Here is a 25,189-nt window from a genome sequence, read left to right on the forward strand (position 1 = left end):
TGGGGAACTTCCATAGACCAGGCAAGCATTTGGAGGAAGGGTTTTACTCCTTTACCACCCAAGAAGACAGCTGCATTGACTCAAAACAGTATCACTGATATCCCCCTTTGCTTTGCTGAAAATTAGGGGGGACTCAAGGTAGTTTGTTTCTTATGTTTGTATTTCAGTGTTGTCTGTTTCACTCACATGTCCTAGATTGAAAAAAAACTTTATGTTCAGACCACTACTGATAATGCATAGCTTGCTATTTTAGCAGGATTCAACAGAACAAACCTTTGAAAGAAGCTGGGAAGCTCTCACCTGCTTATGCTTTTATATGTTTTATGAAGACAGTGATCTATTAGTAAGCACAGAATTCCTTTTTCTGAGTTTGAGGTGACAAGCAACCCCTGGTACAGGTGTGCAGCAGGTCAAGGAGTGTCATTACAACTGCCTGAGTAAGGAAAGATCCCTGGAGTTTTAAGAACAAATGTGGCAATGTTTAGAAAATTAATGGGTCAATTAAAATACACACTCTCCAAGACTCTTGACATGACAAATATGCTGTTTCCATTAGACCACTTGCTATTCTTCTTTACCCACTTTCTGACAGCATAGAAGTCTGATCATATTTCCATTAAAATCAAAGCCAAATATTTCAGTGCTCTCTGCACAGAATGGGAGACTTACATTGTTTCAGCAGCATTTTTTTTATTCCACAGAAAAAGTTTCTTTAATTCTGCTTAAGCTCTACTCTGACTTAATAAATGTGCTTCAAACAGAACTATGTGGATTTAGATACACCCCTTCCGAGGGAAAGAACTCAAAAATTCCCAGCCAAGAACTGATCTTTGATAGCATTGACCACCTGTGGCTTCCTTCTCTTCAGATGTTGACATAATTCATTGTGTCATTTGACGGTTCACAGAAACAGATATTGGTAAATGGGAATGTGTAGGCTGTCCTGAAGTAGCATGGAGTGCTTGGATAACATGTAAAAATGGTGTAAAGGGAGAACACATCTGGTAAGTTGAGGTGACAAATATGCTACATGTAACCAGATGGCTGCACAAACATGTCTGAAATTGCAGAAGGAGTCCACCACTTTCTTTTGTGACTGTAAGAAGCTGTCAGCAAGGTCTCATGCTGTGTGGGAACTATCAGAGGGATTGGCTGCAGAGTTTAAAAGTGACTAAGCAGGTGACTGGGCTGCAAAAGAGACCAGCAGTCTACAAAACTGTGGCTTTTTCAAGGCTTTTTGAACTTGCTTATTCATTCTTTTTTTCCTGTGCTGCAGGTCTTAATGCCCTCTTTTTTTTTTTCTCTCTGCTACTGGTATCAGAAGTTTGGGTTCCTTTTTTTTTGAGAACCTGTTACCTGTAATGTACATACTACAGTACTGTGCTGTGTGTGGGTGCTTGTACACATCAGGAACTCTATTCATAGCTATTCCAGCTACTGCCCACATGATCATTGGTTTCTCAAACCTGTTTCACTACCAAGGAGGAACAGCTGAACAATAGAGCCAAAAGCACTGTGTGTGTTTAAGAATGCTTCAGAAAATACCCATTAAATCACTTAGCAACAAGATTTTTCAGCCTTGAAAATCAGAAATGACAGATTCAAAAAACACAAAACCTCTTCTTGTTGGGAACCTTGTACTCTGAATTTGAAGATGTGAAACTGAGAGTGTTTGAAGCAGCCAAGTGATGGCTCATGTGCCAGGTGCAGGACTTGGTTTGACTCCATCTTTGTCACCCAACCCAACAGCTGGGGTGGGGATGGCTATCAGAAATCCAGGTGGTTCCTTTCCAGTTCTCTGCTTCCCTAAAGAGCAATGGCTGCTTTTCAGCTGCCTGTGCTATTTCTTGGACAAGACATTTAGGCTTTTATTCAGAAGCCTGAAAGATGCCAGTGCACAATGGAGATTTCCTCTTGTAAGGAGCAATCTTTCCCAGTTGCCCTTCCCTAAACCTTGCCTCATTCCAGGGACTGGCTGCAGCCAGGATAAGCTCTCTCCTAATAGCAAGCATTATGCTAGAATGTTTTATTGTTTAATAGCATTAAGCTTCACCAGCGTGAATTGTCTCCCAAATGCATATGGCTGCTGAGACCCTTCAACAGTGATTATGACTAATAGGAGGATAAAGGCAGTTAATTGAGGGGAAATCCCCTCACACAAAGAAAATAGGTTTCTGCTAAATTGCGGCATGCAGAGGGCAGTGCTCGCTTCCCTAAGGTAAAACTTGACTTTTTTGCTCTACCACAGTGCATAAATAATTCTGAAAAAGCAAATGGATTTGTGTTAGTGTAGCCAAGATTAGAAGCTGGGCTGTCCTTCCCAAACTCCAAATAGAAAAAGAAATCCAGTCTTTAGACTTTGTATTGAATGAATCTCATGTGCTTGGGAGTTAAAAGTTTTCCTTGTTAAAAATGAAGTGTACTCCTCGTGGGTCAGCTTCTGAGTTACTGATGCTCTGTTTGTTGAGTGTGTCAGCTAGGGCCTCGGGTCCACAGAGAAAAACACCTATTCTGGATCTGTTAAGAAAATTAAAATATGGTCAGGAACTAGGTATGGGGCAGCTGGATGTTCTTCATGTAAATCAATCTTAAGTTCTGTAGGTGGAAAGTGGTTTTTTCTCAATTACAGGAACTGAAGTACAACTGGATATCTGCGCCTTAAAAACTTAAAAGCCCTTAAAACTTGCAAGGCACTTATTGCTGCTTCTAAAACAACTGGTGGGCTAAATCTCAGCTCAGAAGTCAGTGAAGACAGTTTTATTGACTTCAATGGAATCAAGGAAATAGAGCTTCAAATAGCTTACGCCACAAATTCTTGAAAGGAGCTGTTTTGGTTTTCTTCTGCTGATTTTGGGTGCTCAGCTAAAGGTCATCCACATTCAGGTTTGGGGTTTTTTTGAGGTAGAAAGTATTTTTGGAGGTATTTAGACTTCCCATGAAGTACTTCATGAAAAAGGGATGACTTTTTTAAAAAGAGTAGGTTAGAACAGTTTGGTCAAGATCATGTCCATGACTGAAACAAGAATAGAAAATACCTGGAAACTGTTAGAAAAAAATGCTCCTCAGACTTAATCAACCAAAGGAACAAGATTGTGGTATTATGTCATTTAGATAGAGGAAATCCAATTTGGACAGGCTTACCCAGGATGCTGCCCAGCAATAGTTCTGAACTCGTTTTCCCAGTTAGGTCTTCCATACAAGGTTTTCTGTTTAAGGCCTGTAATCACATCTTTCTCTTCTTCATGATGCATTACAAAATGAGTGGCCTGTGGGAAATCAAACACAAAGTGTAAAGACAGAGTTAGATGTGGCAGCATTATGTCCTGTTAAGGAAAAGATAATGTCAATCATACTGAATTATTTCCAAACTGAGAATGTGGGATTTATGGTGTTTAGCAAAGAAAGCTGACATTGGTAAAGTCCTGACTCTCAGTGTCTACCCCTGATTTTCCCCAGATTGGGCTATCTCAAGAGTTAAACCTATGAAGCATTCAACACAACGATTAATTACATTTCTTTTGCAATTAACTGGTTTAGTCTAAGAATAAATCTATAAATCAAAATAAAACTGTCCCTTCAGGTACAATAATACAAGCTCTTGACCTTAATGAAGTCCTGCCAGTTTGATCTCTGGAAGGTTTGATCCATATGAGATGGTCTTTTCCACCCTGTCTGTGTAACTTTTGCCTAGATTAAGTTAAGTAGATCCAGGAAGAGGAGATGTGGCTAATGGCATAAATTCAGGCCTTGCAGAGTTCTGCAGCACTTTTATATGCCAAAAAAGTTACAGGTAACTTTCTTCCCAAGCAAGGATTGTGTGACTTACCTTCCTTCCTTCCTGTTTTGCCACTGCCTGTCTGGTAACTTCTTACCTTACTCCTACCTGCCCTGTCCATCTAGCTGAGCTACAGCACTTCAGGCACATGGTGAATTTTGTAACGGTGAGATATAAGCAAAAATAAAACATCACTAAAAGTAGTAGAGTGAGCACCTTTCCTGACTCAATCACACGTTCTCAAGCGGCTCATGGAAGAGCCGCTGCTCTGTATCCCCACAGTGACCTGCATGCATGGGACCAGATAGAGAACTTAGGAGAGCCCTGAAAAAAATATGCTGCCATTGGTCAGACCTCATGCATTAGCTTCTCCAGTTCCAAATGTCATTAATTAGTGATTTAAGCAGTACTAGCTGTCTTAGAGATACTTGCATGGTCAGCTGAGGCTGCTGCTGTGAGGAGAGACTGCTTCCCAGAGCACACAGCCAGAGTAAACCAGAAAGCAAGTCAGAGTGCACATTAGCAGCCGATCCCATGTAACTTCTGATGGATAATACCTATCTGCATTTGAAACCCCTGAGAGCCAGATGGAGGCCCAGGATAAAGACCATTTAAACATTTCTCGGAACAGAACAGACTTGCTAACATCAACCTGAGTGCATGTGGAAGTGGTATTTTCCATTGTGTTGTTACCTGAGACTCATCCCAGCCTGTAAGGTAGATGTTATAGCTGAGAAACTCTGCATTATTCCTCTTCTGCATTTGAGCCTCCAGAGATTGCAAGAGGTCAGCAAACCATTCAAAGGCATGAGTATCCCTGCAAAGCCAGTAAAAATAGATCTGGAAGAGACAAGAGTGAGCTGTCAGGGGACACAGGCACTTATGATTTCTGGTTTTATGTCTGCTGACAGAATGAGGATTGTGTGGTTCTTGTAGAAATTGCCCTGACCACTACAGTAGATGAGTAGGCTGATACTGAAGCTATTCAGGATTTGTAATGTGACTGCAAGAACAAGGAAACATCTTTCTATTTCTCTTCCACGGTCAGTTTACATTTTTAGTTCATGATGTTTTCTCACTTGCATCCTTGTAAAATACTTTGTTCGGACATAAATGAATGATTTAGAGGTAGATTTTATCTCCCTGTCTGCTGGCAGGCAAGGTAAATTATAGCAGGTAGGTAACAAAACCTGTTCTTCTATGAACATGACCATAACTGAAGAGTGTGACCCCATACCTCTGCCCAGGGAGTTTCCAGGAGCAGGAGGTTAGAGGGAGATGGTAGCAGTGCTCTTCCACTGACATGAAATTGCTCTCTCTGCACTATGGGAAGGAATGCAATATTTGCATGGGCTGTATTAGTGCCTTGGACTTCGTGTTTCTCCCACAGATTGAACAGCATCTCTGCTGCAAGTGGAAATCCCCTGGACCACAGTCAAGATCTGTGTCTGATTCTGCTCGTAGGTTATTTCTCCTTTCATGATGTTTTTGCTTTTGACCCTCCCACTTCCCTGCCTGCCAGTCTTGTGAGGTAACTGGACTCTTCTCTCGCAAATCATGGATGTCTGGAGCCAGACCATCTTTGCTGGGCCTGTTTTGATATGGGCTGTTCACCCTTGAACAATTACATGAGTTCTGGGAAAGGGGACACGCACCTTCTTGAGTTTTAGGTTGGTTGCATCGTGGCAGTATTTGTACCAGACAGACTTGAGTACAGATGCAAAGGGGGTGACCCCTATTCCAGCTCCAACAAGCATAACAGTTTCATAACTGAACACGTCCTCACTTGCTGTTCCAAAGGGGCCATCCACAGCTATCCTGAAATTGAAAATACACTTAATAAATCAATATTTATTAGCATCATTTAAAATAATAAAAAGGCAAGGCATTTATCTGCTGCAATGCACATTTGAGCTGAGTACTAGTCAGCAAAAGAAGAGGTGGGGTTGACAGGAGAAAACTAGAAAGATCCGTGTAAGGTCCACATCTACAATGGAAGTAGTTGAGGTTTGTATCACAGGTACCACCAAACTGGTTGAGCAAAATCTACACTGTCGTTGGCATTTGTTGACTTTACCATGGAGATTATTTGTACATACTTGGGCAACTTCCACGCCTCCTGGAATTCCTGCTTATCACACCCGCATGCATTGAACAAACCCTCTGTCCAGTCCCCTACAATACGGACGTGAATGCTGAAGTAATCCTCTTCTGGAGCAGAGGTTAATGTAAATGGGTGCCACTCCAGTTTAGACACCGCTGGACATTTGACAAAAATGTATTGCCCGACCTCCATTTTGAAGCCCTTCTTCATCATCTGCAGCTCAATTGTCTTGAAGGGATGAATGACCACCTACAGTGAAAGGGACAAAGGGAAGGATAAGGAAAACAAAAAGGCCATCTTCACTCTTCACTGTTCGCTGGGTGTATCCACATCCTTCATCACTAACATTGTCCTTTGCTATGAGAGCAAGGAAAGCAAGTGAAACTTCATTCCCAGCAGAACTGGGAGCAAGGAATAGCACCTGACAGCCAGAAGGAAGACTGCAGAAGATGCAAAATTTTGAGTTGACGTGCTTTTTCACACCATGCTTGCAATCACTCCAAAAGGGACAGGTCAGACTGGGACACGTTTTAACACATCGCCAGATCTATGTGTGCACATTGTTAATTCCAGATGCACCTTACACAGTGGCACAGAGGACAATGTTAATGAATTTTCTGGTATATATATATATGTGGGGGCAAAACCATAGGGCTATCATACAGATAGGGAATTGGATAGATAATACCACTGGAGACTGAAGTTTTCATGTTATAACTGGGTGGGACCCATAATATGGGCATTTGCATTCTGCGTATCTTTAGCCAAGAATATATAGAAGCAACATTCTAGAAGCAAGGCTAGTATTTCTGTCCCTGTGATTTTTTTAATCCTCAAGTTGTTTGCCAAGGTTACTTTTAATCTCCAGAAGAGATCTGCAAGAGGGAGAACCAAGTGTCTCTATCTATTAATGTAGATATTAATAGTAGTGCTTAGGATTGTGGAAGACATTTCCTGCTGTCTGGGAACTAAGCAGACACCAGAGACATATGGTGTAGAAATGGCTCAGAGATATTTTGTTTAAATTACCAAAAAGCACACTGGTATATAGGAACCTTCCAACATATCAGCATTGTGCCAGGGCATAGTAGAGATGTCTAATGTCGTTCCCCAAACCCTGCTACGACTTGAGCAGGGTATGTCCACAAGATACAGCACAGCACCATGTTAGGAAATTGCACTGGAGAAGACTAGAGTAGCTTTTATACATTTGAGCTTAGTGCCGCACTAATTTGACTGTCATACTTCCAGAATCAACACTAATATTTCTACAACATAACACAGAATGCAAGCTCAACTTTAGCTTTGGCTGCATAAAGAAGGTACCTCCTATTTTCAGGAGTCATTTGTTCTGCTGAAAAAACAGAATTCCTAAATATCTAGCTAATTTTGAAAAAAAAAAAAAAAAATTTGTTGTTTTAAATTACTCTTAAGGCTATGTAATTTCTACATTACAAAACTTTTCACTCAATACTAGGAAAACTACTTTTTATTTCCTAATATTCAGTCCTGTGCCTTAGCTAACTTCCTCCTCTTGCTCTCTATTAGAGAAGGCTATGTTTACATGTTAGTGATTGGCATTATTTTTGCATGATAGCATCCATAACATTCCTGAGAGGCCTTTCACTGATAACTTTGTCTGCTGTGTAGGAGCCACTGGCTTTGCTGCACCATTTGGAAAAAATGGTAAAGTTTTGCCCAGTGTTAAGCATAGCATCAACACATACCTTTGTGATAACAACCTTCTGCTGTGACCTCCAAAACCGCACCAGCCTCTCACACAGGTACAAAAACATGGGCCCTACTACCCATTTCCATGTCTGTAAACAGAATAAAATGAGAAGTCAGGTGATGAAGATGGCAACTTAGATTAAATCAAGTCATGAAAACTCTGCAGATGTGAAATTCAAGTAATGTAGGTCCTTTATCGACCAGAGTAGGGAACCCATTAAGAGATATGAAACCTTCAAAATTAATTCTGGTCAGAGAGGGAATTTCTTTCTCTGTTGAGAGTTGTAGCTAACTTTTTAATTGCTCCAACAGTTACAGCAGGGTATTTTCCTATGAGTGATTTTGTCTCTGTCTGAAAATTAAGATAACTAAGTGAAATGTGGAGTAAAGCTCTGAATGTATTATTGACTCAGGTCTGTATTACTGCAGGAGAAGATGTGGTTTCTGTTAACGGATCAGTCTGAAACGCGAAAGAACAATCAGCCTGATTAGTCAATAAAAGCCGAAGTTTCATTGTCACATTTCCAGAGCCATTAATTTTTTGTTAATTATCATTAGTCCATAAACTATAAGAAGCTATTTATTACGTGTATTATAGCACTCTCTAGAAATCCCTGCAAGCCACAAAATACATTCTGGGTAAACAGTTCTCAGATATGATTTGGTCTTTTGCTTTGCATGTTAATCATGCTCATTTTATGGCACACTGGAAGTGGGTTGTCTGTCTGTCTGTCCATTTTACAATCCACTCTGTCAAAACCTACTTCTTTATGTAAAGAAAGCTGCCGCTGAAGAGCACTGGGTGTTATGTAGCTGCTTTTCTACAGCAAGCACGTATGTTTCTTAACAAAAAGAGAAAATTGTTAACATTTTAAATTGAATTTGCACTCAAGAAAACTGTTCTTACCATAGGAGGATTCCCTGAAAACTGAGGGATTGGGCAAGATCCCTCTTTCCCCCAGTGAGTGAAGTTCTTGTAGCAAATTTTTGGATCATGTTCAGCCAGACTCTCAGCTGTCTGCCCCCGTACAATACGCCTGGAAAAAAATTAAAATCACTAAGTCAATAAAATGAAAATGAAGGTATATCTGTCCCTTACTATTATTCTACTTCTATACTATCCTATTTATGTGGAGTTGTGGACTTCTGCAGTGCTATAGCCTTGATACAGCTTTACTGCACAAAATTGCTATTAAAATTATAAAAATGGGAGGAAAGTTTGTAGGGGAAAATACTGACTACAAGATCAGGCAAGGAACTGAGAGGTATGTCCATTACCATTTCCAGGAAATGGTCACAATATGAAAACTTCATTCTTTTTGGACTTATCCTACTTTTTACTTCAATAAAAACAAGCCCTGGAGTGGACAAAGTAATCAGTTTGCTAGTGACCAGTAGGAGAGTTACTTCTGTCTGTTATCTTAGGAATTTAGATAGCCCTTTCACAGACTGTTAGGGATTGGAAGGGACCTCAAAAGATCATCTAGTCCAAATGCATAGTTCCAATATGCATTCTTCCTTTGATGCTTCCTCACCCTTTAAAGCTGTGGAGTAGCTGTTCAGTTGGTGTGAATGAACACAGGTGCTTCTGATGCAAAGCAGCTATGCCAGCTTATATCAGCTGATGATCTGGCTTCTATATTCTTGCTTGGGTAGGGTTTTTGTTGTTGTTCATTGTATTACAGAGAAACCCAACTGCTCCAGTTCAGCTGTACTTCCAGTGGCAGAGCTAGTGCTGAATGATGGTTTCAGTTTTAGGGGGAAAAATATATTCTGATCTCGTTCACTATTTCCTGCCTCTGTCTGGATTTATGCCAATCTCAGGAGTGTGTGAGAGTCTCAAAAATGATGGTAATTAGTAGGATGAGGGTCATAGTAGAGAAACTCAGATTAAGATCTTCTGATTTTCCCTAGAAACAGTCAGATTCTGATCAGGCTGTACAGTTTTATGCCAACTGCTCATAAATATTACTAATGAACTTCTTCCTCATTAAAGGTTTCATTAACATACTGCCTGAAAAATAAAGGGAAGGCATGACATTGTCCTAGGAGCATCACGAGTTGCAAGTTGCAGGAACATCACCAGTTGCAGTTTACTTCCCCACTAGTGACAAGGGGTTCAGCTGAGCCGCCCTTGGGGTTGAGTTAGGGCAATAGGAGGAGCCCGTTTCCTGAACGCTCCTCGCCCTGTTGCTTAAAGGAAAGGGGTCTGAGGGTTTTTGCCTTGCCCTGTGCTCTGTCTGAGGTTTGGCAGTGCCAGTACTCTGCACAAGAGAAATAAAGGACTTTTTTTTTTTTTTCCCCTTATTGTTCAGTGTAGATGCCCTTCCAGTACAGTGATTAAGCTCTCAGTAGTATAGCCTTCTAATTACTTCTTTTTCTGCTCAGAGTTTTACTTTGGCTTCCAAGGCAGGGTGATCTGCATCTCTGTACCCTCTCCTCTTTACATTTGTTATGGTGGGAAGTTAGGGACATATTTCTGTGATACATAGGTCATGCATAAAAAAGAAAAAAAATCAGTGCTACAGAAATGCAGTGACAGTTTGTAACTGAGATGAATCTGCCCCTTTGATTCTCTTAATTGTCTTTGTTTCAGTTTTATATATATATATATATATATATATATACATATGCATGTGTATACACATGTGTATGACACACAGCCTTCTGTCTCCTGAGATACAGTGACATCTACGCCTCTCTCTAACATGTTACTTTGAGACTGTCAGATCATACTTATTCCATAACATCCATCTTTGCACACCTAAGATACCTTCCTTGACTGTAAAAAGCCTGTTCAATACTTTTTAGTGTATTATCAATTTCCCTAAACTAAAACTATCATTCTTGCCTTTAAAGTGGCAGAAGTGAGGCTCATGAAGTCAGAGCCAGAAAGCATCCTTCTGTCTACAGACAATAGTATTCCTGTGTTTATCTCCTTCCAAAGGATAGCTGAACTTCTCTGATAACCACATTCAACCCCACTGCTGCCCAAACTCTTGTCTGTTCAGTACAGTGCAATTAAAATGGTGGAAGTATACTGAACATCCAAGTAAATAAAGAGTCAGCTTTTACAAAATATATGCTCCTCATTGACCACTAGAAAGAGCAATGCTTGATTTCTGATAGCATTGTGTAGTAAATACTACCAAGTGTGGATGTTTTGTCAGTAACTATACAATATTTACTGCAGGAAACACGAACCACTTGTTCTTTTCCTTCAAAGGTTTTGCTCAAACCTTCTTGTTTTGGAAGTTGGAATGGACAAATATGCTGGTGGCAATTCTCATCTGCCTTCTATTTTTGTTCTTCCTGTTGTAGTCTCATTTGTGTCTTTTTTCTGGCACTGCTGGACTGAGGGGAAGTGTTTTTGAATAGTCATTTTTTGCTGGGCATTTTTAAAGCACACTTTCTAGTGCACCTAGAACTCCCTTTAAAATGGACAATGTAGTATAATTATGAACTATGAAATGTGGCTTGGATACTTCAACCTTTTTTTTTTTTTAATGCAGGAGTTTTGTCGTTTTCTAAAATGGAACTAAAGTTCATTCTTTTAAGTACTAAAGTTGTTTCATTAGGCTGTTGAGCTATTACTGCAGCAGGTATGGAATGCACCACCAGTGGAAAAATCTGTTTGTAATTTGGAAGTTACAGAAAATTACAGTCGCCTATATTGAGCTGCAACAGCTAAAAATCTGGTCTGAAATACTGCTGATATTAAAAGTTCATGCAAATCTGAAGGATAAATCTGCGTTATTGTAGTTTTCATTTACCAAGCAAAATCCTGAGCTCTGTATAATTTTTATGGTGAGGTGTCCTTACATGCATGTGTATGATGCAATTCCTTTTAGATGAGAAAGATAAAGTAACAATTAGAAACAGGAACCTTGGAAAAGAGCTTTCCCATTAAAATACCAGAAAAAATCGAGTGAGCTTAAGTATGCCAGAGTCCTGTAAAGCCTCAGGCATGCAAATAGCTTGTTGCATGTATCAGAGAGAACTTCTTGGCTCTCAAAGCCTCTCTTGGCCCATCATTACCATAAAAAATAACTGTTGCTTAGTGACTTAAGTCCCTATATTTATGTGTGTAGAAAGCTATACTTTAAGATAAAGTAGTTGTCATGTATTCTGTGATAAGTGCGAATACTCACCCAGCACCATGGATGACAAGGCCAATAAAGAAGATGACAAAGAGATGGTGGGTGTACCAAAATACTTCAAAATACGACCTTCGGATTGTTTTGGTGGATGATGTGATGATTAGTATGAGGGCCAGAGTGATGATAACACCAGTGAGACCAGCCAAGTATGTGAAGGCCACGTATAGGCCCCCCACAGGATTCTGTGAAATAAATGCACATGTTGATCTAAGGAAGGCACAGCGTCGAAGCAGAGACAGCTGAACCATCAGCCTGTCTCACTCACCAGATCCTTTACCTTCTTAAGTCACTCACTATAAATTTGCATGCCAACAATGCCAAAATCCCACACCATTTTTGTTGCACTGCGGATTTACTTGTACAAAAGTAAGTGGAAGAAGAGCGAAAGGGTTTTCCACCGATTCACACACATTGTTTCTTACTCTGCCACTGCTGAGCAGTACAGGCTTGAGTACAGGCTTGGGGAAAGTGAACGCTTCTGCACGGCTCTGTTGTTACATCCATATTTACGGAGCTAAATGAAAGCTCTCCTTTTCAGTGGTGTTGTGCAATGGGTCTCATAACTCATACAGAGACAAGATGCTTGCTGTTTCTGAGGAATGGGGAAGGTTTATTTTCCTTTTTTTTTTTTTTTTCCCTAACTAGAGTTAAGGAGCCCAAGTTCAAAACTTTTGCCTTAATTTCTGTGTGCCCTTCTGTAGGCCACATCTACTCTAGCCAGAAGACTTCTTTACAGGGTACTTGTGTTTACATAATGTTTTAAAAGTACTTTGAAATCCTGAGGTGAAAAAGTTTGTACTACCAAAATTCACCAACAATGTTACTGACAAATATAGAAAAATGAATTGTGCAAAGTTTTGCTGCAAGATGGTCCAAACCCAGGTTGTGCACACCAGAAATAGGCAGTCAGCTCAGATTGTCTTACATGGTCATCTCATCTAATGTAACTGATTCTTCACAGCCTGATGTCACTTACCCCAATTTTTTTTCTAAAAAAGTTGATATAGCTTTCATTTGGGTTATCACCAAGGCGAGAAAGCACAGCTGCCAGAGTTCTGTCCTCTTCAACACGGGCTTGAACACTCCACTCTACATTGAATAAGTGTGCGATGGTGTGAATTGCTAGGCGTGACAGGGAAGAAATAATCAGGGTTAAAGACAAGAAAAGTTCTCAGTGGTTTTGGTAACATTGTAAACTTCATAACGTTAGTCAACGGCAGTCTAAGACCTTTGCCACTCTCACCATTTCCATCACAATTTCAGATCACTGACATATTTTACTGTTGAAGCTTTACCATCTGAATTTTACATTTTTTGAGTGGGCAAAGGAAAGAAGTAAAGGGAAGAAGTTTCTGGCACATCTTTGTTCACAAAGGTTTTCAGCAGTTCAAGTGGAAGAACAGTGTCCTAGTTTTATACCTGAGAAAATGAAGCATGGAATGGCTTACATTATTTGTCAGGAATTCTGTAGAAGATCCAATAAGTGAATCTCGACCTCTTCGGTGTCACATTTCCTAGTGCCACTTTGCTCTGCTGTGTTGCTGATAATCACTAACAATGTTCTTGCTGTGCTGCACATGTCCCATAAGCCTGGTACATCTGAGCTGCTTCATGCTATTTCCACGACACATGATTGCAGGGGTAAGCCATACAACACTTCTCAAAATTTTTCTCCTTTTGTATCACCAGTTACTTATTCAGCTTCAAAATGGGGCCTGATGGTTACAGATCTCACACCCCCAAACAATTTGCCTCTGATGCCTTACATTAACTGCATCACCCCGCTCTTTTCTATGAAGTGCTGGTGAGATTTCAGCCACAGTTCAAGAAGGAAGCCTGCTCAGCTCAAGTAACGTACTATTACAAAGGCTGTTCTAGGATATATACGATTTGTAAGGTACTTGCATTGACAAGTGACAAATTTGAGAGGGAGGGTGCAAAAGACAGAAACCCCTTAGTTTAGGAAATGAGAGATGAAATATGAAAACATTTCCATGGCCTGTCCAAGTTTTTTATACCCTTTTCTTTCATCTTTTCTGTTGTTTCAGACATGCCAGCTAAGAATTATGTCCAAACAAGAATTAAAGCCAGGGTATCTAGTTCTTGTGGCATTGCTAAATATCCTTTATTAAACAGTGTAGTGAGTTGTGCTAATGGTTCAAGAGAAGGGTATCTTTTCTCATTTATCTTTTGCTGTATGCCACTTGCAGAATAATATTTGGAAAATGATTTAAGACTTGGCACGCACTGACTCCTTCATGCTAATGAAATCAGGTCTCTGCCCATATACTTAAGAACTTGAATCTCACCTGGATACTGTGTAAAATTCATGAGAAAGCAATAAACAAAGAAACATCTGAGCACCAACCAGTATGAAGGGCGATCATCCATGCCACCATTTTGTGAAAGGTGAGGTTCCTGTCCAGCTGTCGTCTGACACGCGTAGAGCAGCACTTTGGGTTTGAAGAAAATAAGTATTTGAAGACTATTTGTCATGTCTTTGTTTACTTATTTAAATGCAGGGAAAAAAAACAGAGGCCTTGACAACAACAATTAGTGGCATTGCTGGTAAAGATTCAGAATTCCTAAATACAGAAAAAAAATATTGCCCCACAGTCTACAGAATATGGTAATAGCAGATTATACTTTAACATGTCCCATTGAAACAGAGCATTTGATAATGAGAAAAAAGCTTAACATCCCCTATGGAAAAATCATATATCTTATCTGTGTTAAATTAAAATTGCACATTATAAATAGAAGGGATCACCCTTGGCCATGGCAGAGTGACTGTTTTGGTAGAGTCTCAAGTTGCCACCTAAGAACAGGATTCTACAGTGGTTCAGAGTGTAGAAATGAACTGTAAAGCCTGGGTATAACAGTCTCAGGGAGCTTCCACCCGAAACATGCTGGTCACTTAAGGAAGTGATGCCTTCTCCAAAAAACTGGGTGTACTTGCCTGGCTTTCACTTACAACTTATTGTAGGAGTTACCCAAAGAGAAGAAGAAAGAAAAAGACCCCTGCTGATACAAACTGAAGAACTTGTTTGTTCTGGAAAACAAAGTGATATTTTCATTAAGAATGATGATGGGTTCCTAAGAGGCCCCATCTGAATTTTGCTGTGGTCAGTGAGAGTTTTCCTGTAACTTCATGTTCCTGTAAAGCTAGCTATTTACTGTCTCCACACAGTAGAAAGCATAATTACCTTGTGTTGTGTCTTTCCATTGCTTTTGCTGACTGGCAAACATAAGATAACACTATGCAAACTAACACGCACATTATCTCACAAGAACTGTGTAGATGTTTCCCACAACAAGTTGAGACCAAAATATTCTCCTGAGCGTTTGCCAGACATTAACTTTGTAGATGGCAGGGTGAGGTAAAGCATCTCCCTAGGTGACAGAGTGAAGCTGAATCATTTCAACCATCCAGGAGTGAAGCAGAAGAAGGGATGATGAAACACCAGAACAATTTGATTTCTAATTTGTTCTTTACTTAGTAGAGATATACCAGCAGTGGCCTTGGTCTTCCATACTGGTCCTTTTCTAAATATCGCATGAATATTAACTGTACAGAAAAACATGTGAGCAGGAAACAGTTCTCTCCTCCAGTTATTCTCCAGCCATGACACATTGATTAAAGGGTGAATTCTAACACACTAGAGCTATTGCAGTGACTTCAGCAGACTGTAAGAACATCTAGGAGAAATTTGCCTTTCTCTGTATATCTTGAGACATAATTAAAAAGATTGTAGAATAAACTGTAGCATAGTGAAAAAGTGCCAATGCTACTTGACTGCCTTGATCTTGCTGTTTCAGAAGCAGAATGCCAAGCAATGGCAAAATGCTGTAGCTAGGTTCAGTAGTAAGGTTCATTAACAACAGTGATGAATACAGCAATAAAGGGTATGCAAAGACAATGCAGCTGTTCTTTCAATTAATGACAAAAAACTTTGTAGCATATGATTTCTGGGTAGCAGGATGTAAAGAGCAAGAGATGCCAGCACATTCCCATTGAACAGTGGGTCTGAGCAATTCTCCCCTCTTCTTAACCCCAATGACACTGATATTGGAAAGGTTGCTACCCTTTCAGTATGTTATGTGACACTTTAAACTCTGGATTTTTCTTAGAGATTCTCACAGGTGTTACGTGCAGAGCACAGATAATTAGAGACAACAGCAGAACAAGCATAAGCAGCTGTAGCCCTGTGCTAAGGCCACCGCAGTCCTGATACTACAACTGGCACACTGGGCTGTGCAAGTTTTGCTTGAGATATAAAATTACCTCCTTCCTGAGGTATAGCTTTATTGCAAAAAGAAACAGAAGCTAAACAAACTCCAGCTGTCTAACAGTCCTATTTTATGTCCTCCCTCACCTCCTTCCTCATCCTCAGAGCCCTTCGTCTTCTCATACAGGCTGGCACTATCAGCAAGATAGCAAGCTGTGGGCAGGCAGCAGAAACGGAGCTGTAGCTCTCTGCATGGTTTTCACTTGCAGACTGAGTGTAGCCTGAGGTGCTACCACAGTGCCCAAGGCAAAAGGACTTCAATACTGAGATAAGAGGTACAACTTCATCAAGATCCTGGTTAGAAAAGTTAAGCTATAGATGTTAGGATATGAGCAATTCAGGACAAGTAGCATAAAGCCCTTGGAACCAGTTTTTAGCCTTTCAGTAACATCTCCAAAAGTATCTCCAGCTCCTTCTTTGTTTTGACCTCAGAAGACCTGCCCAACCTGCTTTCAGCTCGACCCCGTGGAATCTATTTCAGACCTCATAAAGGCCTTGTACAATCAAGAGCTCATCAATATTTCCCAGTTACATTCATCCAATAGCAACATTAATCTTACTAAATTTATGTTCATTACAGACTCCTACAACCTGGGGAGTCACCTCTGAATTTTGGCAAACACTAGTTTTTTTCAGAGCAGAGGAACCCTATAGTTTTATTTATTATTCTTTTTCCTTTTTACATGCATGGGGACATGGCTGCCTGCTTTTGTAGCATCCCAGATTCTGAAGGGGTATAGCACAAGTCTGAAAGCCTGGTCTGTGTGGTTCCAACTATCTATTCCTAAGTGTTATGCCTTAAAAAGGCCAAGACACTGGCCTTACTCCTAAAAGTAATTTAGGAGCTTAATGTAGCAGGCACTTCCCATTTATTCAGCCACACTGATTGTCAAGGTATATGTGCTAGATGAAGTTACAGCTTGAGATGTCTCTGATTATTTTCTTATTACTTTGTATCCCACTCTCTTCCCCCATGAAGGACTCTTGAAACACTTAATCTATTTTATTGCTTGCTCTTCTGCTCTGTTTTTTTCAGCTCCTGCAGGCTGACTCTTTTGTGTGAAAGAATTTATACCAGATTTACAAATCAAAACCGAATTCTGTGTACTGTTTTTGTTGAACATGTACATATTAAAGAGGCTAGAAATAAAGAAGCAATCATATATTTGGAAGGACAGTTTATGAGCTTGGGGAGAATAATCATTTTCACTGCACCATGGCATGCATTTTCTGCATTATTTCTGCTATAACAGCCAGAGACCTCGATTTCAGCAGCACTATCCTAGGAAGCCTCTGCAGCTGTCACTTAGAATCAGTTGTCCTTTTCTTAGTGATGGGTCCTCAGTGCTGTATATAAGATTTGCATTTGGGAGCTAGAAATGGTCAAAAGGCATTCAAGCTTGAAGAACTGAACATGCAAAGACAGAAGACATGGGCTAATATCTCAACTGGGTGTTGCGGGGATGACAATGAAGGCAAATGAGTGTCAGCACCACCAATGGCTCCTGCCAGGCAGAAGAGAGACTTTGTATCCATGGCAGCATCATGCACAGGAGGCAAGAAAAAAGAGAAGACTCAAAGGAGTCTAATTCAAGGCTAAACCTCTCAACAGACCTCTAGATATACTGTTGGCATATAGACCCCAGTCTTGCTCATAGCAAAACTCCAGGCTCACCCACTTCTTAAAAAAGGACATCCCTGAAGTACAGTATATTTGGGGAACTTGGACAACATTGCTTAGCATATGTGCAAGGCTGCGTGGGTTATTATCTTTCACAGATTTTGAAATTCTTTCTTCATCTTACCGCACTTGATCCTCTGAGGAAGGAGAGTAAATTTCGACATACTGGCAGCAGAATCAGCATGCAGTTGAAATTCAAACAAGCTGCAGGGGCCCTTGCCAGAGCCAAAGCACGCTGTAATTGGAGAGGTGCTGTTATTAAATAAGTTACCAAAGACATTACCCAGGACCTGGATAGGCACAGATTTACTTTATCTATTATATCGCAACTTTTAACGAGTGTGAGATCTAGAGTTAATTAACAATGTTCACATTTCAGTGGAGTCATGTTTTGGCCAAGTCAGAGACAGAGATGCAGGCAAAATATGTTCCTCCAAATAGAAATCTCCTATTTCCAGTTTTTAAATAATATGATTATATGAAAAGCTCCCTGTTGTGTCTGACAATAAATGGCCAAACACAGATGCAAGTCTAAGCCATTAGTAGAGTTTTCTGTCCCCAAGCTGTAAAGAAATTCTCACTGCTGTGGTTTCGGTCGGTGGGGGGTTATGGTGGACAGGACAGCTTATGAGAAAAGCGGTTTAATGTTCTCTGTTGTCAGTAAAGTGAGTCTAAGGAAATTTTGTTGCCTCATCTCTTAAGAATATGTTCCCTAAATGTTGCTCTTCATATCCTGAATGATTTCAGATTTGTGAACAAAGACTCTTTGAAAGGAGGGAATAATGACTGTATTCATCCAAACATGATGAAGTGAAGGAAAAGATAGTGTTTACTTTCCTTGCATTGATTGGGACCCTTTCAGGTTTCAAATCACAGTTGCTTACTTGGGGTTACACTGAGCTCTAGTTATCCAAGCACAGGTCTCTGTGACTTCAAAGGCAACTGCACCATGATTGCAAAGGATAGAATTTGATCCATAGATCTGAAGCTGTATTGCAGAATGGAATTTCATGCTTTGTTGAATTAAACCATGGCTTTGCAAACCTTTTACAAAGTGCTGTGTTCTGTGTATTGAAGCTTAGGCTGATTTTTATGTCTGTGATCAGGCTTTTAAAATATGTGAACAAATGCAATTTTTGCTGTCAATTGGTCATGACCCATGGTAGCTTTGGAAACAAGTTTGTAGTAGGACAGATAATGCTGCATTAACCATTGGGTTATATTGAATGGCCCAGGGTCCAGGATCACTTGACTAGTATTCACATGCTTGATGAATATGTGAATGATGATTGCTTTTCAAAGATAATAGCTTTGTAAACTCTTCATGCTATGAAAAATAATTGCATGGAGAAATGATTGCACAATAATGCGACAGCAATATTTTGTTCATCTTTTGCTTAATAAAGCAGGCACAATGTATATTCACTTTAGTTACCAGGAGCATATTCACCTGAAAACATCTTTAGAATGGGATCCCTCTCTTCTGCTTACCAGCTTTCTATTTAGAGGCACTGAACATCTATCTGCATTCAGTTATCTGTTTGCACATGACTTTTAACTCTGCCATGAACCTACTGCTCCAGTCACTTGATCATGTTTCAATCAAATAAAACTAGGGAAAAGATGCTATGTGTTCGGTCTGTGCCAAGATAGTACATGTTTTGTACTTACGCCAAGGAGTACTCTGGTGTAGAAGAATTTTGGTGGGATATCATATGCAAGATAGTACCACCAAAAGAGGAAGACATTTAAGCCCAGCCACACAAGCTGAAAGAGAAATGAACAGGAAACTTTACAGTTTGTTATTAGAGATCAAACATCTGAATTTACATAATTCAGAAAATGGTCAGTTAGCCCATTGTGCTCCTGTTTGCCCAGAGAGGCGTACTGCAGGGTGTGAAGGGTTTGGCAGGGCCGATAGAAATTTTTCTGGTGGAAGTGGGTTCTGAAGTGTGCACGCAAGAGTATAGGAGTGGCTTTAAACCAAAATACAGCCACAGGGAGCTGAAACAATTGCATAGCTCAAGAGGTTTAGACGTAATTATATAAGGAACATCACATTACAAGTGTTTAGCTAAGTTGGTGAGTCTAGCTGAATCTCCAAACATCATCAAAGGTTCAGGTCTCTTCCAAATAGCAGTTTCTTAGACATATTAACTTACGTAAAAGGAAGACTTAGGAGCCAGGCCAAAGCTGGCTAAATATATATGGCCTAAATATAAATATAAATGGCCTAAATTACACTGAAGGCTTCATGTTTTCTATGGAATAGGAGGCTCTGAAGGTCTGAAATCAGCCTGCAGGAAATATTCAACACAGGCATTTTGGTACTGTTGAAATTAGCCCAGACTGGGTTTCTTTGTAGCTGTACTGCAGTATTTTCTCACACTTGCACATCCTACTCTTGCAGGTTTCTTTAGGAAAAGATAAGCCATTAGCCCTTCTCAAAGCTGTCTAAGGCAACTACAAGCTTGTCTGGCCACAGAGATCATAAAAAATCCAGCCATTTGTCCTTCTCATGATGGTTGGCTGATTTCATATCCCATAGTGAAACCAACCTGTACCAGTGCAGCCTCAGTCCAAGTAGATTTACTCTAAGTGGTGCATGAAAACAGAAGAGAGAAAGTCTGAGAAAGAGAAAACTCAGTGACTGGTTATAAGTTATGGATGCCAGAAACTGTGACATTACAGTCCCTTACCCCTCCTAAATGATATGTTTTGCTAGTTCTTTGGCCCAGTTGACACTGTAAAAACCTCGGGATTAGTTAAGATCTTGAAAATGTCTTACACTTGGGGCATAAACGTGGGAAATGAAGGGATTTCCATCAGGGTAGGGCAGTACATGGGAAATCCCCAAAACTTCATTAAAAAACTAAGCTCGTCTCAGGATTAAACGCTTAGGATATATATTCAAAGTGAGAATGTGCCTCTCCGATGTACGGTAGCTGAACAGCAGACCCAGAAGACCAAGAAGTTTGGCTTGATTGCTGATGGTCTCTCACAGTTCTTCTTGGTGTTGACCCATATGGAACATGGACATTTTGAACAATACTGTGACACCCTTTGGGAACCTGGCTTAAGTTGCAGCGTTAGGAGCCATGCTCTTTAGTTGGGGCCAGTGAGGGCAGCATTGGCTGGGGTTAAGGCTGACAAATTTCTGTTTTGTTGGGGTAAATCAATAGAAACTGTTGCTGTTCTGTTTCTATCAAACACTGGATAATCCTGTACCTAATCAGTGTGCAGGAAAGCTGTAGAAGACAATGCAGAACAATTTGGTAAGACTTCCAGTAAACTGTCCTTTTAGCTGGTTTCTTTATCAGTGACTTTTTCAGTTTCCTTCCCTATTAGCTGACCTTGCTATAGTTTTGAGACTCTAAAACCAAATTCCTCATTTGAACAAAATAAGGGCCTCTTACTTAATTCTTTCACTATTTGAGTACTGGTGGAAAAAAAATGCCAGAATTCATCTCTTGGCAGTTTCAACTTCCTCAATTCACTGAAGGTGACAGCAAACACAGTTACACCTTTTCAAAACACTAAAGTGCCAGGGTTATATTCCTAACCTAGAGCTACACATCTACAGTATAAAAGTAATATGTAAGTATTGATTGTCCATAGCAGCAAAAATACCTTTCAGAATAAAGATGTTCACATTTCAGTTACCACATATACAGAAGTTCTATCTCTTCTTTTTCTTCCTCTCAGTACTTACATATACTAATCACGTTTGACAACAATTCCCTAACTAGTATTACACTTTGGTGTTGTACATGTTTTTATTTATATATCCCTATAAAACTGTATACTTATAGCTCTTGTATCACACTGCGAGGTAAAAAAAAAAGAGAAAACACTGAAATACTAACTTTTCCCTAAGTTTTCTCCAAGCAGGACTGCCCTGCGTTACACTATAGCACTTTTAAATATGACTTGGATTTTCAGTACTTTTAGATCTTGCTCAGAATGAATTTAACCTATTTTCATAGCTATTCTATGCAAGTTGTCTACAAACTCCATTCAAATACTAGTTGTCTTAATGAAGGATTCATGAATCTCTGCTGTAAATTCTGGAATCTGACTCTTAAACAAATTTTATATCACCAAGACATGGTGTTTTCAGTTACACCCACTTCTGTTTATAAAAGTGCAAGAAAGGCTTGTTGTTGTAATTGCTTTCTCTGTTGAAGTGCACATTGTTAAACGACATGTAATGTTATTTTTTTTCATTAAGTCACTGTTGCATTCAGAAAACCCAGATACTTAAATATTTCTAACAAGGCAAATGAAAGTTAAGATACGATCATTTCTCAGTCAACAATGAAGCAATCGAGATACCAGAGAGAGGTCCTTAAAAATAAGTCTCTTGAAGCATTTCACTGCACTTGCTGCCCTTGTTTCTGAATAACCAGATGCATCCTTCACCGACACAGTGAAAGCTGCTTAGTACAACTTTCTGCAGAACTTTTTACTAGACACAAATCACAATAAAAATTGTACTTACAACAACGAAGATGGACAGTCCTTCATTCTCCACCCAGTTACCCATGACTGCCTGAGACGAGTGTGCACAACAGCCCCGTTCTCTCTGGGGCAGTGTCTATGTCTTCTCTCATAAGGAAGTGAGAGTAGAAGCTTGCAGCAACCTGTTTCCTTTCTCATTCATTTAGGAAATAAGTTAACCATTGAATCATGTCCATAGTTCTGTTTCAAACACGTTTCTACCACCTTTACATATAATTTTTAAACCTCAAACTGTTGAAATCAACTATTTTTTCCTTGTGATGCAGAGGGTAAAATAAATAACATAACTGGTCAGGTTTTCTGCTAAAAAAATGTATTGCCACTTTATATAATTTTCAATGCTGAAATCTAAAACACAATGCACAGAAGAGTTATCTCTTTGCAGCCTTGTCCGTTTTTATCCACTCAGGTCTGAGCTGATGTTTCTGCTGATCCTCTTTGATAAATAATCACTAGAATTATTTCTCTTCTAGTAATTCAACAGAAGCTTCCAAATGTAATCTACCATTCCTTCTGTCTGGTACATGCAAACCTTGGTACCTCCTCTCTGCTCAGGCCAAAATAGAGGACATATGACAATGGATAGGCTATTTATTTTCCATATTTTGCACTCTTGCAGAGTCCCTAACCCCAGGAACCATGTCACTATATAAGAAAAAAAGTAAGCATTGTGTTTTTGTGATTAGAGATAAAAATATGGGAAATTGCCCAAATGTATTTTGGGGCTTACAGACCAGAGGATACTTATCCCAAGTGTATTTATTTTAAAATAAATAAAAAGAAATAAATAAGGGAGTTTATCAGTTTCTGAATGTTTTGTCTCTGTGGTATCACAATTCCCAAACTTGCAATAGAGAGTGCAAAATGGTAGTTTGGAGGAAGCTTTGGGATTAAGAGCAGCCATCCTGCTGCAAGGTTCAGGCCCTAAGGAGCACTCTATGACCTTGAAAGTCTCTTCTAACCAAAATGATTCTATGATTCTGTGATTTGTATAGCTGAAGCTTGCTCTCCAGGGTAAATGCTGATCTGATCCGCAACTGAAATGAACATGTTGAAGAGCTAAAGAGGGCAAGAGCTGGAGAGGTGGGATAAAAACTGTGTGATTCACAGCTGTCAGAGAAGATACTCAGCTGAGTCTACCTTCCTCTGGGCTCACTTAGAAACCAGCTTTCTCAGGGCCTGACTCGGCAGTGAAGAGGTATTTGGTCACAATGTAAAAATGAGGATGAAGGGAGCCCTGGTGAATACCTGTGTTCTGGCTAGCAGTTCTCTTCCTGCCTCTTCTTCCAACATATGCCTGCCTTCATTAAATTTCTCCTGGGATACAACCTCTACAAGGTGACATAACTGGGACTTGAACAAAGATTAATTGCAGAACGAACTCACACATTTCTACATTTTTCTAAAACAAATAGACAAACACAGCTATCTGAATGATACAAGTGACTTCTGCTTTATTATCCCTTCTTGAGGTGTACAGAAGTAACAGCTCAAATGTAGACCAGGGACAAACAGCAGGCTTTCACCTTCTCACGTAGGCAAGGCTGTCTGTGTTTTAATCATCTTCCTCTGCAGAGGCCTCCCAACTGAAAACCAAAATGATGTCTTCAAAATCTGTTAAATGGTGTTTGCAGCAACCTTATTTGACAGGCTCTGTGATGGGCCAAGCTCTCACATGGTGTCAGTTGCTTTAATGGCTACCCCAGAGGGATGTCAGCAGAGGGTCTGGTCTCTCATATTTTTGTTTATGGAGATAGATAGTCTTTGGGAGCTAAACAGCTAGAGTGGTTGGGGAAGGAAAGAAAGGGGACAATTCTGATTTGTGGATAGCTGTTCTTGCTGTGAAGACTAGCCTGTTCTCCCTGCCCAGAAATGCCAGTGTTTTCACTGCCTTTCCCTTAGTTTAGGCTGAGTTACTTATGGCTCCTATGGGGTGGGCACCCAGGATGCTCTGAGCTTTGGTAGCCATGCCTTGCCTGGAAGCTCCTCAGGCACCAGAGACACTTAAACAAGGATTTGCTGGCTCAGGAGGTTTCTGGCAGGCCACAAACCCAGCAGGGGCTTATCTTCGATCAGTCACAGCAGTCTCAAAGTCTGATATCCTCTCAAGAGACTAAATACAGGTCATGAATCGGAATATAATTCAGCTGCTCCAAGCCTAGCAGTTGTCAAATGCAAATAGCTGTTCTCACTGCCTGAACTAAAAAAGAATGTGAAGAGGTGCTGGATCCTTCCACAGCTGGTGATTTCTGGTGCCTCCTGATGTTTATGAGTTTTTCCATTAATTTAAAAAGTGACAGAAGAACAAACAGCAAACTTTGCCTGGTTGCTGCAGGTGACAGGTGTGGTATCAAAACCACCCACGCCTCACTCCTATTTAGTTCTGGTGCTTGCACCTTCTGAATGAGGGAAACATCTTTGCTATTATATTACAAAGACTTCCATATTTTGTACTTCCGTGTAATTTGAAAAATGCATCCAGTTCAAGAAAAGGTAACATTGGCAGCTGTGTATTAATTACATATGATTGTGTAAAACTGGAGTAGGGAAAAAACTGAATGCTATCTTATTCTGTTTCTAAAATTTCTTTCAAGCTAACTGATCATGCACAGCATTTTTATCCTTCTTTGCACTGAAAAGTTCATTGAACAGTGATCCTTTTGCACCATGACAGTTTTGCAAAAATATTCGGGTCTCGGGATTCTTAATTCCTTTGCAGTAAGTTTGCCCCCTTGCTTAGAAATTAATTTAGTTCCTCTCTTGCTCTGTGAAATAGTGTTCTGTGTATTCCTGCACAAATTTAATGCCAGACTGTTGCAATAGGCCTAGATATTTCACACCTTCATCCTAAAAGGAAAAATGTAAAATTCTGGATATCTAAACCCCAACAAAGAGATTGGTATGAAGATTGGAATGAAAGAGACCCAG

The 25,189-nt window shown here is 40.0% G+C and overlaps 1 protein-coding gene across 1 annotated transcript; it reads right to left on the reverse strand.

Annotated features, from left to right (window-relative positions):
* Nucleotides 1-142: 142 nt before the first annotated feature.
* Nucleotides 143-22,397, reverse strand: LOC102091246 (cytochrome b-245 heavy chain). The gene is made up of 13 exons (XM_005501671.3): nt 22,242-22,397; nt 19,412-19,507; nt 17,865-17,975; nt 14,139-14,223; nt 12,747-12,892; nt 11,762-11,952; nt 8,518-8,647; nt 7,607-7,699; nt 5,875-6,128; nt 5,431-5,593; nt 4,469-4,615; nt 3,142-3,266; nt 143-2,517 (listed from the first exon to the last, which is right to left on the reverse strand). Exons 1-13 carry the CDS (start codon nt 22,284-22,286, stop codon nt 2,391-2,393), a joined length of 1,713 nt encoding a protein of 570 aa, XP_005501728.2. The 5' UTR covers nt 22,287-22,397; the 3' UTR covers nt 143-2,390.
* Between the last annotated feature and the right edge of the window lie 2,792 nt (nt 22,398-25,189).

This window comes from Columba livia, chromosome 1, assembly GCF_036013475.1.
Source record: "Columba livia isolate bColLiv1 breed racing homer chromosome 1, bColLiv1.pat.W.v2, whole genome shotgun sequence".
NCBI classification, from domain to species: domain Eukaryota; kingdom Metazoa; phylum Chordata; class Aves; order Columbiformes; family Columbidae; genus Columba; species Columba livia.